The sequence below is a fragment of the Lithobates pipiens genome, unplaced genomic scaffold, assembly GCF_037356315.1.
Source record: "Lithobates pipiens isolate NorthernLeopardFrog02 unplaced genomic scaffold, aLitPip1_a1.2 Scaffold_8, whole genome shotgun sequence".
NCBI lineage: Eukaryota > Metazoa > Chordata > Amphibia > Anura > Ranidae > Lithobates > Lithobates pipiens.
In genome coordinates, this window is record NW_027507903.1 from 7,841,641 (window position 1) to 7,854,927 (window position 13,287).

The following is a 13,287-nucleotide window of genomic DNA, read 5'->3' on the forward strand; positions in this document are numbered from 1 at the left end:
GCAGACTCCAACAGGTTTTCATCCAGAATGGTCCTGTATTTGGCTGCATCCATCTTCCCCTCAATTTTAACCATCTTCCCTGTCCCTGCTGAAGAAAAGCAGGCCCAAACCATGATGCTGCCACCACCATGTTTGACAGTGGGGATGGTGTGTTGAGGGTGATGAGCTGTGTTGCTTTTACGCCAAACATATCGTTTTGCATTGTGGGCAAAAAGTTGGATTTTGGTTTCATCTGACCAGAGCACCTTCTTCCACATGTTTGGTGTGTCTCCCAGGTGGCAAACTTTAGACAAGACTTTTTATGGATATCTTTGAGAAATGGCTTTCTTCTTGCCACTCTTCCATAAAGGGCAGATTTGTGCAGTGTACGACTGATTGTTGTCCTATGGACAGACTCTCCCACCTCAGCTGTAGTTCTCTGCAGTTCATCCAGAGTGATCATGGGCCTCTTGGCTGCATCTCTGATCAGTCTTCTCCTTGTCTGAGCTGAAAGTTTAGAGGGACGGCCAGGTCTTGGTAGATTTGCAGTGGTCTGATACTCCTTCCATTTCAAAATGATCGCTTGCACAGTGCTCCTTGGGATGTTTAAAGCTTGGGAAATTTTTTTGTATCCAAATCCAGCTTTAAACTTCTCCACAACAGTATTACGGACCTGCCTGGTGTGTTCCTTGGTCTTCATGATGCTCTCTGCGCTTTCAACAGAACCCTGAGACTATCACAGAGCAGGTGCATTTATACAGAGACTTGATTACACACAGGTGGATTCTATTTATCACCATCAGTCATTTAGGACAACATTGGATCATTCAGAGATCCTCGCTGAACTTCTGGAGTGAGTTTGCTGCACTGAAAGTAAAGGGGCCGAATAATTTTGCACACCCCACTTTTCAGTTTTTTTATTTGCTAAAAAAGTTTAAAATATCCAATAGATTTTGTTCCACTTCACAATTGTGTCCCACTTGTTGGTGATTCTTCACAAAAAAAAAAATTTACATTTTATCTCTTTATGTTTGAAGCCTGAAATATGGCAAAAGGTTGAAAAGTTCAAGGGGGCCGAATACTTTCGCAAGGCACTGTACCTGTAGGTACAAGCCAAAGATGGAAGTTTACTTCCTCTTTAAAAGCAGAGGCCCTAGAGAATAAAATGGTAGGTTTTGCAATTTTTTATGTCACACTGTATTTGAGCAACAGTTTTCCAAATGCATTTTTTTTTCCCCTCAGTACATTTTTTTTAATTTTAAATAAAAAAAATAAAATAATAAGTATTAATAAAAAAATAATATACCACACATAAACACAACGTATACATAACCCTACACCATGCGCATGCGCCGTAAACAGCGGCGCGCAGGCGCACTGAGCGTGGCATCCTCGATAACAAAGATGCTGCGCGTCTCAGCTCCCGTGCGCATGCGCGGGAGTGACGTCATCGCGGCTTCGCCAAATGACAGTGGCGGAGCTGCGAAACCCCACCAAGAAAATGGATGCGCCGGGCTACAGGGGACAGCGGTGACTTCGCTGGCTCCTGTGTCAGGTAAGTGACACATAATGGGCTACTATGCGATGCACAGTAGTCCATTATGCTTTGCCTTTGCAGGGAATGAAAGAGGAAGTAAACCCATCAGGGTTTACTTCCTCTTTAAGGTCTTGCCTGCACAAATGTAATCAGCTTGGGGGTGTTTGGACCAGGATCTGAACCCACCAGGAAGCTGTCCCCACCCACCCAGTTCTTGGCCCTTGTACACACGGTCGGAGAATCTGTCGGAATGAGTCTTATCGGACCGTGTCGTCAGATAATCCGACTGTGTGTGGTATGCATCGGACTGATTCCGTCCGAATCTCCGTCCGACCCAATTTTCCAACATGTTGGAAATATTTCCCGACCAACTGGGCCGGACGGACCTAATCCGATCATGTGTAGAGCATTTTCATCGGACCAAGTGCCACGCATGCTCAGATCAAATTCCTACATCAAAGCTATTGGCTACTAGCCTGAATGTAGTCCCAGCGTAACGAAATTACGTCATCACGTTCTGAAAGATCGGATTTTTCACCAACTTGGCCCGACTGTGTGTATGCAACAGTTTCGGACACAATCCGTCGGACTAAATCCGACGGATTTGGTTGGCAAGATCTCCGACCGTGTGTACAGGGGCTTGGACAACAACATTTGATCACGGTCTTGGTGCAATCTGCATGAATTTAAATGCTAGGGTATTATTCCAACACTCAGAACAGACGAAGTGTCTTGGACAAAAAAATAAAAAAAAAAAAATAAAAAAAAAAAATAAAGGAGGTCATCAACATTACAGAAGACGTCCAGTTGAACGTGATTTACGACGACAAGATGAGCCTTTTCCAAGACCAGCAATGAGCTTGGGAGTGTTTGGACCAGAATCCCAACCCAACCGGGAAGCGGTCACCTGTACAGACCTTGTACGTCCCAGCCACAGATGATTGGCCTGTATGGGTGACAGCCCTCCAGCAGGCTCACACACCTAGGTTTGAATCCTAGTCTGAAGATACCCGAGTTCAGATCTTCTCTGCCAATGATTGGTACATAAACAACTTGTAAGGCCAACAAATGTCTGGATTATCAGATGACCAGAGAAGAGGTTGTAGTCATAAAGGGCCACATTGGCCAAGAAAGTTCTACTGACACCACCCAACAACGTAATAGCCAGAATTTTCCACAACAATGGCTAGCCAACTCGGTCTACCAGCAGGGAATATTTGGTATACGTTTATATGGTTAGAAGAGGACACCAACAGCCAATCTTCCTCAGGGAAGAAGGCAATGGAGTTAGAGTAGACTCGATTTATTTTCAAAGCTGATGTTGGGTCTGTTACGGTTGCTCTTCTCCACTTTGTGAACGCTTGGGTGATATGCGCAAGCACATTCATGGGAGGATAAATCGGTTAAAGCGGAGGTCCACCCTAAAGTGGACCTTCCGCTCATCGGAACCCTCCCCCCCTCCGGCGCCACAATTGGCACCTTTCAGGGGGGAGGGGGGTGCAGATACCTGTACAGTACAGGTATCTGCACCCACTTCCGGGATAGCTCTCTGCGGAAAGGGGCGTATATTACGCCCCTTTCCGCAAGTGCCCGCCCCTTTCCGCAAGTGCCCCGCTGCCTGCTGGGAAAACACACAGATTCCCAGAGGCAGCGGGGACCGTCCTTATTGCGCAGCGCGGCTCGCGCATGCGCAGTAGGGAACCGGGAAATGAAGCCGAAAGGCTCCATTTCCCGATTCCCATACCCAAGATGGCGGCGGCAGCACCCGAGAGACGATCTACAGATAGGCTTCGGGTGCCGACATGGCGGGCGCGCTGGACAGGTAAGTGTCACTATTTTAAAAGTCAGCAGCTGCAGTATTTGTAGCTGCTGGCTTTAAAAAAAAAAATTAAAAAAAAAAAAAAAACGCAGAGTCCCGGCGGACTCCCACTTTAATAACTTCAATTAGAGCAGCTGTTCACACTCTGCGCTAAACAACTGCTGAGGATAGAGCCGACCATTGATCTGTGCCACTTCCAATTCAAAAAATAGAAACGGAATTAAAAATTCTCCCCAGCTTATGCCTGTATATAAGGAAATTGTATCCTTTCAGGTGGACTTTTATTCTTTTGCTGCACATACATCGGCAGATTGGGCCAGCTGCAAATCTGACTGTTTTAGATATCTTACAACTGCTCCGGGACATTAGTACTGAAGAATGCTGAAGAAAGTAAATGAACAAAATAGAAACCCAAATATCAACCCTTTGCCTTCAAACCGGCATCAATTCTTCTAGGTAGACTTGCACACAAGTTTTTGAAGGAACTCAGCAGGTAGGTTGTTCCAAACATCTTTGAGAACCAAGCACAGATCTTCTGTGGATGTCGGCTGCATCCAAATCCTTCTGTCTCTTCACGTCATCCCAGACAGACTCCATGGTGGCGAGATCAGGGCTCTGTGGGGGCCAAACCATCACTCCCAGGACTCATTCTTCTTTACACTGAAAGATAATACTTATGACATTTGTATGTTTGAGGTGTTGTGCAGAATACATTTGGGGACAATCACACGCCTCCTGATGGTATATGGCATGATGGAGAAGTATCTACCTATAGTTCTCAGCATCAAGGACACCATTGATCCTGACCAAATCTCCATTTGCCCAAATGTAGCCTCAAACTTGCCATGAACCTCCGCCATGCTTCACAGTTGGCTGCAGACACTCATTATTGTAGCGCCTCCAGCCCTTCACCAACAAACTGCCTCCTGCTACAGCCAATAGTTCACATTTTTACTCATCAGTCCAAAGCACCTGCCGCCATTTTTCTGCACCTCAGTTTCTCTGTTTTTCCTAATAGGACATGGAAACAAGGCTAAGCGACTCAACTATGCAGGAAAACATAGGAACTGGGTGCAGAACAATGGCAGCAGGTGCTCCGGACTGAGGAGTCAAAATATGATAAGATTTGGCTGTAGCAGGAGGCAGTTTGTTGGTTGAAGGGCTGAAGAGCGGTACAATAATGAGTGTCTGCAGCCAACTGTGAAGCATGGTGGAGGTTCCTTGCAAGTTTGCAGCTGCATTTCTGCAAATGGAGTTGGATAGTTGATCAGAATAAATGGTGTCCTCAATGCTGAGAAATACAGGCAGATACTTCATCATGCCATATCATAAAGGAGGCGTGTGATTGGCCACAAATTTATTCTGCAGCAGAACCACCACCCCAAACATACAGCCAATGTCATTAAGAACAATCTTCACTGTAAAGAACAAGGAGTCCTGGAAGTGATGGTTTTGCCCCACAGAGGCCCTGATCTCACCCATCGTGGAGTCTGTCTGGGATGACACGAAGAGAGAAGAATTTGAGGCAGCTGACATCCACAAGATATGCTCTTATTTCTCATAGTTACATATTTAGTCAGGTTGAAAAAAAAAAAAAAGTATCATACAATCCCACACCAACCCCCAGCAAAGCATTAACCAAAAAAAATAAAAATAAATAAAAAATGAAAGAATGTCCGTTATGGGCACCGTAAAAAAGAAATAATAAAATAAAAAGGAGTACCTCCCACTTCAGAGTTCCTGGCATTTCCCTTTACATCAGAGTCTGCAGGATTTGCCCCTTACAGTGCAAGGGCAATGCTGCAGACCCTGATGTAAGTGGGAACTCTGATACAAAAGGGAATGCAGTGGACTCTGATATAAAAAGGTAGTCTCTGGTCACCAGAGCCTCCCCTTACATCAGAGTCCCATTTAGATCATGATCTGCAGCGTTCCCCCCTTTTACATAAAAGTGTTCCCTTTCACTGTAAGGGGAATCCTGCAGACTCTGATAAGGGAGAACGCAGTGCTGGCTGGGGATTATAGAAACCTGACCTTCATATCAAATGGAGAAATGTTTTTAGACTTTTTTAAAAATTAAAACACTTTGGTAATAGCACTAGCTATACGTTTATAATTTAAATACTGATATTTGCACTGTTTAGCACTGAAAACGGTAATTTTTATGTACTTTTTTTGCCAGTAATTTTCATGATTTTTGCCAGTAAAAAAAAAAAGAAAAAAAAAAAAAGAAAATTGTTGCCGTTTGTAAATTTTGTCATCCTGCCAGTACATTTCACTTGGGGGGGGGGGGGGGGGGGCGGTAGGCCACACTGGACAGAGAAGGAGGTGAGAGGAGGACACAGGAGCAGATAGCAGGCTGCAGATGACGATGGCACGTAAACTGACCACGGTGTCTGGGCTCAGCAGCCGTGATACACTGTGGTCAGTTTACAGAGGAGAGGAGAGGGACTGGCAGGATCAGCCAGGGTTTTTTGTTTAGGCGTTACAGCAGGCCAAATGACAACAGGACAAGCACGGTGTCATACCATGCTTTAAAGGAACAGCAATCAACTGAACTGGCCAGAACCACCTCTGGAGGGAGTCCATTCCACATTTTCCAGATCTTACTGTGAAGAAACCTTTCCGTATTTGGAGATTTCGTTACACCCCCCCCCCCAGTAATTCCTCTGTGATGACCTTAAAGCGGAGGCTCACACAAAAATTTGAACCTTTGCTTTTCGGAACCCCCCCCCCCCCCTCCAGTGTCACATTTGGGCACCTTTCGGGCTATACGAGCTCTATGCCTCTTCCCCTCCCACTGTCTGCTGGGACAAACACAGGTCCCAGAGACAGCAGGGAGCATTTCTGATTGCGCTGAACGACTTGCGCATGCGCAGTAGGGAACCGGAAGTGAAGCCGCAAGGGCGATTTTGCAGGAAGAGGTTAAAGTGGAAACCTGTATAAAACAGTGATGGAGAACCTCGGCACCTCCAGATGTTTTGGAACTACATTTTCCATGATGCTCATGCACGCTGCAGAGTAGTGTAGCATCATGGGAAATGTAGTTCCAAAACATCTGGGGTGCCAAGGTTCACCATCACTGCTGTATAAGATGTATACACTTACCTATTTCAGCCCGCTCCAATCTGGTCACATGACCCCCCCCCCACGTGTCAGTCAACGATGCCTACAGGGGGAGAGGAGGGAGTACTCAGCAATGGCTGGTAAAGCCTGGCATGGTGAGGTCACTCATAGGCTCCTATGCCCATCTGCTGTTGGTGCTCCCTCCTCTCCCCTGCAGCTGGATGACACAGGGGAGCCCGGATCACATGACCAGAGTGGGCTGAAAATAGGTAAGTGTATAGATCAGTTGATGGCGAACCTTGGCACCCCAGATGTTTTGGAACTACATTTCCCATGATGCTCATGCACTCTGCAGGTGTAGTTGAGCATCATGAGAAATGTAGTTCCAAAACATCTGGAGTGCCAAGGCTTGCCATCACTGCTATAGATCTTTCTTATACAGGTTAGTCATCATAGGTGTTTGGAACTACATTTCCCATGATGATGCACTCTGCAGAGTGGGGTAACATGGGAAATGTAGTTCCAAATCATCTGGGGTGCCAAGGTTCACCATCACTGAGCTATACACTTACCTATTTTCAGGTCATGTGATCCGGGCTCCCGTGTCATCCAGCTGCATCAGAACCTGTATCAGGAAAGACCTATACCAGTGATGGAGAACTTGGCACCCAGATGATTTGGAACTACATTTCCCATGATGCTCAACTACACTGCAGTGTGTGTGAGCATCATGGGAAATGTAGTTCCAAAACATTTGGGGGTGCCAAGGTTCTCCATCACTGGCCTAGGTGTTGGGGTGGGGGGGGGGGGGGGGACAATTTGAAGACTAGTTAAGTTTAAGCCTAGTAAATCCAATGAAAAACACCTCTTTCAAAACGATCCTGTGATAATCCGATCGAGAGCCGATTACGACAGTTCATGCGAAAATAATCCGCAGGGACAAAAAACAAAAACATGTTTCTCATACGATTCCAAATCGTATGATTTTCATTTTAATCTGTACAGTATTCGTCCAAAATAATTAAAAATTGAATTATAAATATAATAATAATAATAATTTGGAAGCGCAAGACCACGCATGCTCAGGAGCGAAAGAATACGTGACATCACTTCTGAAGTTGTATTCTGTCGTAGGAGAATTTTCGAAACTTTATTAGTTTTCTTCATTTGATGAGACTAACACGTAAAAAAATAAAAAGGGGGGGGGGGGGGAGGGGAGGGGACAATCATTCGTCCGATAGTTCACACCACATGCATTCTTGTTTCTGCATCAAAAAACGCATGGGAAGTAGGTTATATGGTTTCCAATGGCATAGTTCACACCAGTGCAATCCCGTTCCAGAAAAAAAAAAAAAAAAAAAAAACACAAACACACAGGGAAATGCTGCATTTTTTTCCTGCACTGGACTGTACCTGAAACTCAGTAAAACATCAAAGCACTTGACCCCAGGTCAAGTGCAGTAGGGAAAAAATAAATAAATAAATAAAAAGGGGGGGGGGGGGGGGGGGGAATGCATCTGGAAACACATCAAAAATGCACCAGAACGCTTCAAAAACACACATGCAACAAAGCTGGAGCGCATTTTTTGTGCTGTGAAAAAATACAAAAAACGCACTCCAGATACTTTTCTGCATGTTTGTTTTTAAAGCGTTTTTTGTGCATTTCAGTGCATTCCCCCCTTTTTTCTTAAAGCGGAGGTCCACCCTAAAGTGGACCTTCCGCTCATCGGAAACCCTCCCCCCCTCCGGCACCACAATTGGCACCTTTCAGGGGGGAGGGGGGTGCAGATACCTGTACAGTACAGGTATCTGCACCCACTTCCAGGCTAGCTCTCTGCGGAAAGGGGTGTAGATTAGGCTCCTTTCCGCAAGTGCCCGCCCCTTTCCGCAAGTGCCCCGCTGCCTGCTGGGAAACACACAGATCCCAGAGGCAGCGGGGACCGTCCTTATTGCGCAGCGCGATTCGCGCATGCGCAGTAGGGAACCGGGAAATTAAGCTGAAAGGCTCCATTTCCTGATTCCCATACCCAAGATGGCGGCGGCAGCACCCGAGAGACGATCTACAGATCAGCTTCGGGTGCCGACATCGCGGGCACGCTGGGCGGGTAAGTGTCACTATTTTAAAAGTCAGCAGCTGCCGTATTTGTAGCTGCTGGCTTTAAAAAAAAAAAAAAAAAAAAAAAAAAACGCGGAGTCCCGGCGGACTCCTGCTTTAAGCTTAATAAAAAATAAATAAATAAATAAAAACCCACACATGTGCATTTTTGATGCGTTTTACAGCGTTCTAGTACAGTCCAATGCAGCATGTTCTATTTTTTTTCTCCTGGAACTGCAAGCGCTGATGTGAACTATGCCATTGAAAACAATAGAACCTATTTTCCATGCGTTTTTAATGCAGAAAAAAAAAAAATGCACTGGACTGCATGTGGTGCAAACTGTCCCCTATAGTGGAATTCTACTTTCCAGAATCACGGTAAAAAACACATTTCTTAATGGCACCCCAAATGCAGTGCGATTTTGACGCAATTGTCAAGCGACATAAAAAGCGTGGCAAAAAAAATAAATAAAATCCTACCACCAAACACTCCCGGCTCTGTGCTAAGATTCGGTACATGAGCTTCTCTGTAGCGGAGGGAGGCCCATTCAAATGAGTGATACTGCTTAAAAATAAATAAATTAAATAAAAAAAAGCTAAAAATAAATAAAAAGTGTTGCAGCAGCTGGTGCTGCGCTCAGGTGTGAATAGAAAAAAAAAAAAAAAAAAAAAAATCTGCATAGCCATTCATCCAGAAAACCCTTTCCTGTACATTCGTTCTGTGCAAAAACTACTGCACAGTCGACCCACCGAAATTTGCGGAGGGCATCCGCAAATTGCGAAAAAATAAATAAAAAGAAAGTATTTTTATAGTTTTGCTGAACTTACGTTAATTATTTATGTTATAAAGCTAGTAAATATTATTCCTAATAATTTGTAATAAAAAAAAAAAAAAAAAAAAGAAGGAAGGGTATATATTATATATATATATATATATATATATATATATATATATATATATATATATATATATATATATATATATATATATATATATATATATATATATATTGCCACAAAAAAAAAAATAATAATTGGGAGGATATTTGCGTTTTCCGCAAATTATTCTATGGAAAAATCCACTGAGGCTGCAAACTCTGAAGAGCGACTTTGTGGGGGAGACTATTCTTTATGCTAGGTTCTCTTGGGTAGTAGTAAAATACTGCATTATGGCCACTAGATGGCGCTGAGGAGCACAGCAAATGTGTGTCTTTGTAATAGGAGATACAATGTAACATTTCTAGAGAACACTAGAGGGAATCAACAAATGTTTACATTTATCTGTTACTTCCTGCTATCATCGCTAGCATTAAACATGGGTGTGTGGCGTCCCTCCAGCTGTTGCAGAACTACAAGTCCCATCACACCTCTCCATTTGGGAGTCATGCTTGTAACTGTCAGCCTCGCAATGCCTCATGGGACTTGTAGTTTCACAACGTCTGGAGGGCCGCCAGTTTGACACCAGAGCCAAGAACCATTGTGCCTGTGACCTATTTTTGTACAGTGCCCGAGCCCCAGTGACGCCCATCCCCTGCACTCACCTGGGCCGCACAACCGGCTGTAGTGGTACGGGTTGCAGCACATGCTGTTGCTGTCGGCTCCTCCGGCTCCTTGACACCCGCTCAGGGCTTTCAGTTGCCCAGGATGCTGCAGCTCCGGCCAGCGGAAGAGTCTACAGAGCAGCAGGTGAGGAGGGGGCCCACCACCGCGGGTCACCAGCACGCAGCCCCCCGGCGCCGCCCCCCTGGACTCCACCGCCTCCAGCAGGGCGCACAGAGCTTGCTCCTTCAAACGTTTCAGCATGCCCGACGCAGCAGACCGCAGTTCGGGGGACCCGGCGGGGGGCGGCTCCGACAGACCGCAGCAAGACACTCCCCCATCCCCGCCCGCCCGGCTCCGCCACAGGCGCCGAACCAGCCCGGTGCGTCTGGACTTGAACATGCGGCGCCCCCGGGGATGCGCCCGGGTCACCGTAGCCTCAGTGCCCGGGGCGAGCTGGGGGTGTCGACATGCGGCTGCGTGGGGGCGGCGTGGCCTGGGAGGAGCCGTGGGGCCACGGTGGGGGTTCTAGGTGCCAGGCTCACTGCGATCCCAGGGGCAGGGGGGCTTCCACTGTGCCAGGGGCACAGCGCTACATCATAATACCCTCCTGTGCCAGGGGCATACAGTTCTGAGTGATCCTCCCCTGTGCCCGCTTCTAGCTTATCCCCTGCATGCCAGGCACACAGCTCAATGTCCTCAGCCAGGCACACGGCAGATCCTCCTCCAGGTGACAGAGTCAGTGCCAGGCACACGGCAGATCCTCCTCCAGGTGACGGTTCCAAGCACGCAGTTCTAGGTCCTCAGCCAGGTACACAGCAGATCCTATTCCAGGTGGACTCGGTGTCAGGCACACAGAAAAACCTTCTGCAGGTAGCACTAGGTGCCAGGCACACAACAGATCCTATGTTAGGTGATGGACTTGGTGCCAGGCACACATATTTAGGTCTTCAGCCAGGTACACAACAGGTAAATGGATGCAGTGCCAGGTATGCAGCAGTGCCAGGTATGCAGCAGTTCCTCTGGGTACTAGGCGCACAGCAAATCCTATTCTAGGTGATGGACTAGTTCTATTTCCTCAGCCAGGCACACATCAAATCTTCCTCTAGGTAGTGGACTGGATGCCAGGTGCAGAGCAGATCTTATTCCAGGTGGCAGGCACAGGGCAGCTCCTCCAGGTACTTGGTGCCAGGCACACAGCAGATCTTCCTCTAGGTAGTGGACTGGATTCCAGGTGCACAGCAATTCCTCCTGCAGGTGATGGTTCGGATGCCAGGTTCACAGTCCTCGGTGCCAGGCACAGAGCAGATCTTCCTCCAGGTGATGGTTCGGATGCCAGGAAATCCTTGGTGCCAGGCGCACAGCAGCTCCTATTCCAGGTGATGGTTTGGATGCAGCTCCCCCCGCAGGTGATGGTCTCCTCGGTGCCAGGCGCACAGCAGCTCGTCGGGTCCCCGGTGGTCACCCCCCGGAGGTGTCACATGTCGGTCCCCCCCGATGGCCGGCATCCCGGGGACCACAGCCAGGCGCACGGATGGAGGAGGAGGATGCGGCGGCTCCGCACTCACATGACACAGCGGCGGTCGGGGCCTTTGCACACGGTCCTCTCCGGTCCCGGTCACACTGCTCGGCGTTCTCCGCTCTTTGTGCTCACGCTCTTGTCTCGCTCACACTCGGGCCCAGCTCGGCCTCCCATTGGCCGCCCCGGCTCACGTGACAGTCTAGACACTTTGGCGGCTCCGCAGCTCTGACTGTTGCGCAAACAAATCTCAAGTTTCTGAACTCTTAAAGGAGCCGCACGGGGGGATGGGAGGGGGGTGATGGTCCTACCCTGTGCCTGGCTGAGGGGGAGGGCAGCCAGGGACATCTCCTCCATTGTATTGTCCATTTACTATCCCAAAAAAGTACGATTGGAGCAATCTCTCCATGAACCTCATCTCTCAATGAACCCCAGCCTTCCATGAACCGCATCCTTCCATGAACCTCATCCTTCCATGAACCTCATCCTTCCATGATGAACCTCATCCTTCCATGAACCTCATCCTTCCATGAACCTCATCCTTCCATGATGAACCTCATCCTTCCATCAACCTCATCCTTCCATGAACCTCATCCTTCCATGATGAACCTCATCCTTCCATGAACCTCATCCTTCCATGATGAACCTCATCCTTCCATCAACCTCATCCTTCCATGAACCTCATCCTTCCATGATGAACCTCATCCTTCCATGAACCTCATCCTTCCATGATGAACCTCATCCTTCCATGAACCTCATCCTTCCATGATGAACCTCATCCTTCCATGAACCTCATCCTTCCATGATGAACCTCATCCTTCCATGATGAACCTCATCCTTCCATGAACCTCATCCTTCCATGATGAACCTCATCCTTCCATGAACCTCATCCTTCCATGAACCTCATCCTTCCATGATGAACCTCATCCTTCCATCAACCTCATCCTTCCATCAACCTCATCCTTCCATGATGAACCTCATCCTTCCATGAACCTCATCCTTCCATGATGAACCTCATCCTTGCATGAACCTCATCCTTCCATCAACCCCATCCTTCCATGATGAACCTCATCCTTCCATGAACCTCATCCTTCCATGAACCTCATCCTTCCATGAACCTCATCCTTCCATGATGAACCTCATCCTTCCATGAACCTCATCCTTCCATGAACCTCATCCTTCCATGAACCTCATCCTTCCATGAACCCCATCCTTCCATGAACCTCATCCTTCCATGATGAACCTCATCCTTCCATAAACCCCATCCTTCCATGATGAACCTCATCCTTCCATGATGAACCTCATCCTTCCATGAACCTCATCCCTCCATGAACCTCATCCTTCCATAAACCCTATCCTTCCATGATGAACCTCATCCCTCCATAAACCCTATCCTTCCATGATGAACCTCATCCTTCCATAAACCCTATCCTTCCACGATGAACCCCATCCCTCCATGATGAACCCTATCCTTCCATGATGAACCTCATCCTTCCATTTACCTCATCCTTCCGTGAACCTCATCCTTCCGTGAATCTCATCCTTCCATGATCGCCAACCTTCCATGAACCCCATCCTTCCATGATGAACCTTAACCTTCCATGAACCCCATCCTTCTGTGAACCTCATCCTTCCATGAACCCCATCCTTCCATGAACGCCATCATTCCATGAACCTCATCCTTCCATGAATCCCATCCTTCCATGAACCTCATCCTTCCATTAACCTCATCC

The 13,287-nt window shown here is 47.3% G+C and overlaps 1 protein-coding gene across 1 annotated transcript in view; it reads right to left on the bottom strand.

The window, feature by feature from the left end:
• The window catches only part of SMAD6 (SMAD family member 6), a 63,395-nt gene extending 51,648 nt beyond the window's left edge, over positions 1-11,747 (bottom strand). Inside the window, 1 exon segment of the mRNA XM_077472795.1 lies at positions 10,038-11,747. Within this exon segment, the coding sequence (XP_077328921.1) occupies positions 10,038-10,437 (400 nt within the window). The 5' untranslated portion in view covers positions 10,438-11,747.
• Between the last annotated feature and the right edge of the window lie 1,540 nt (positions 11,748-13,287).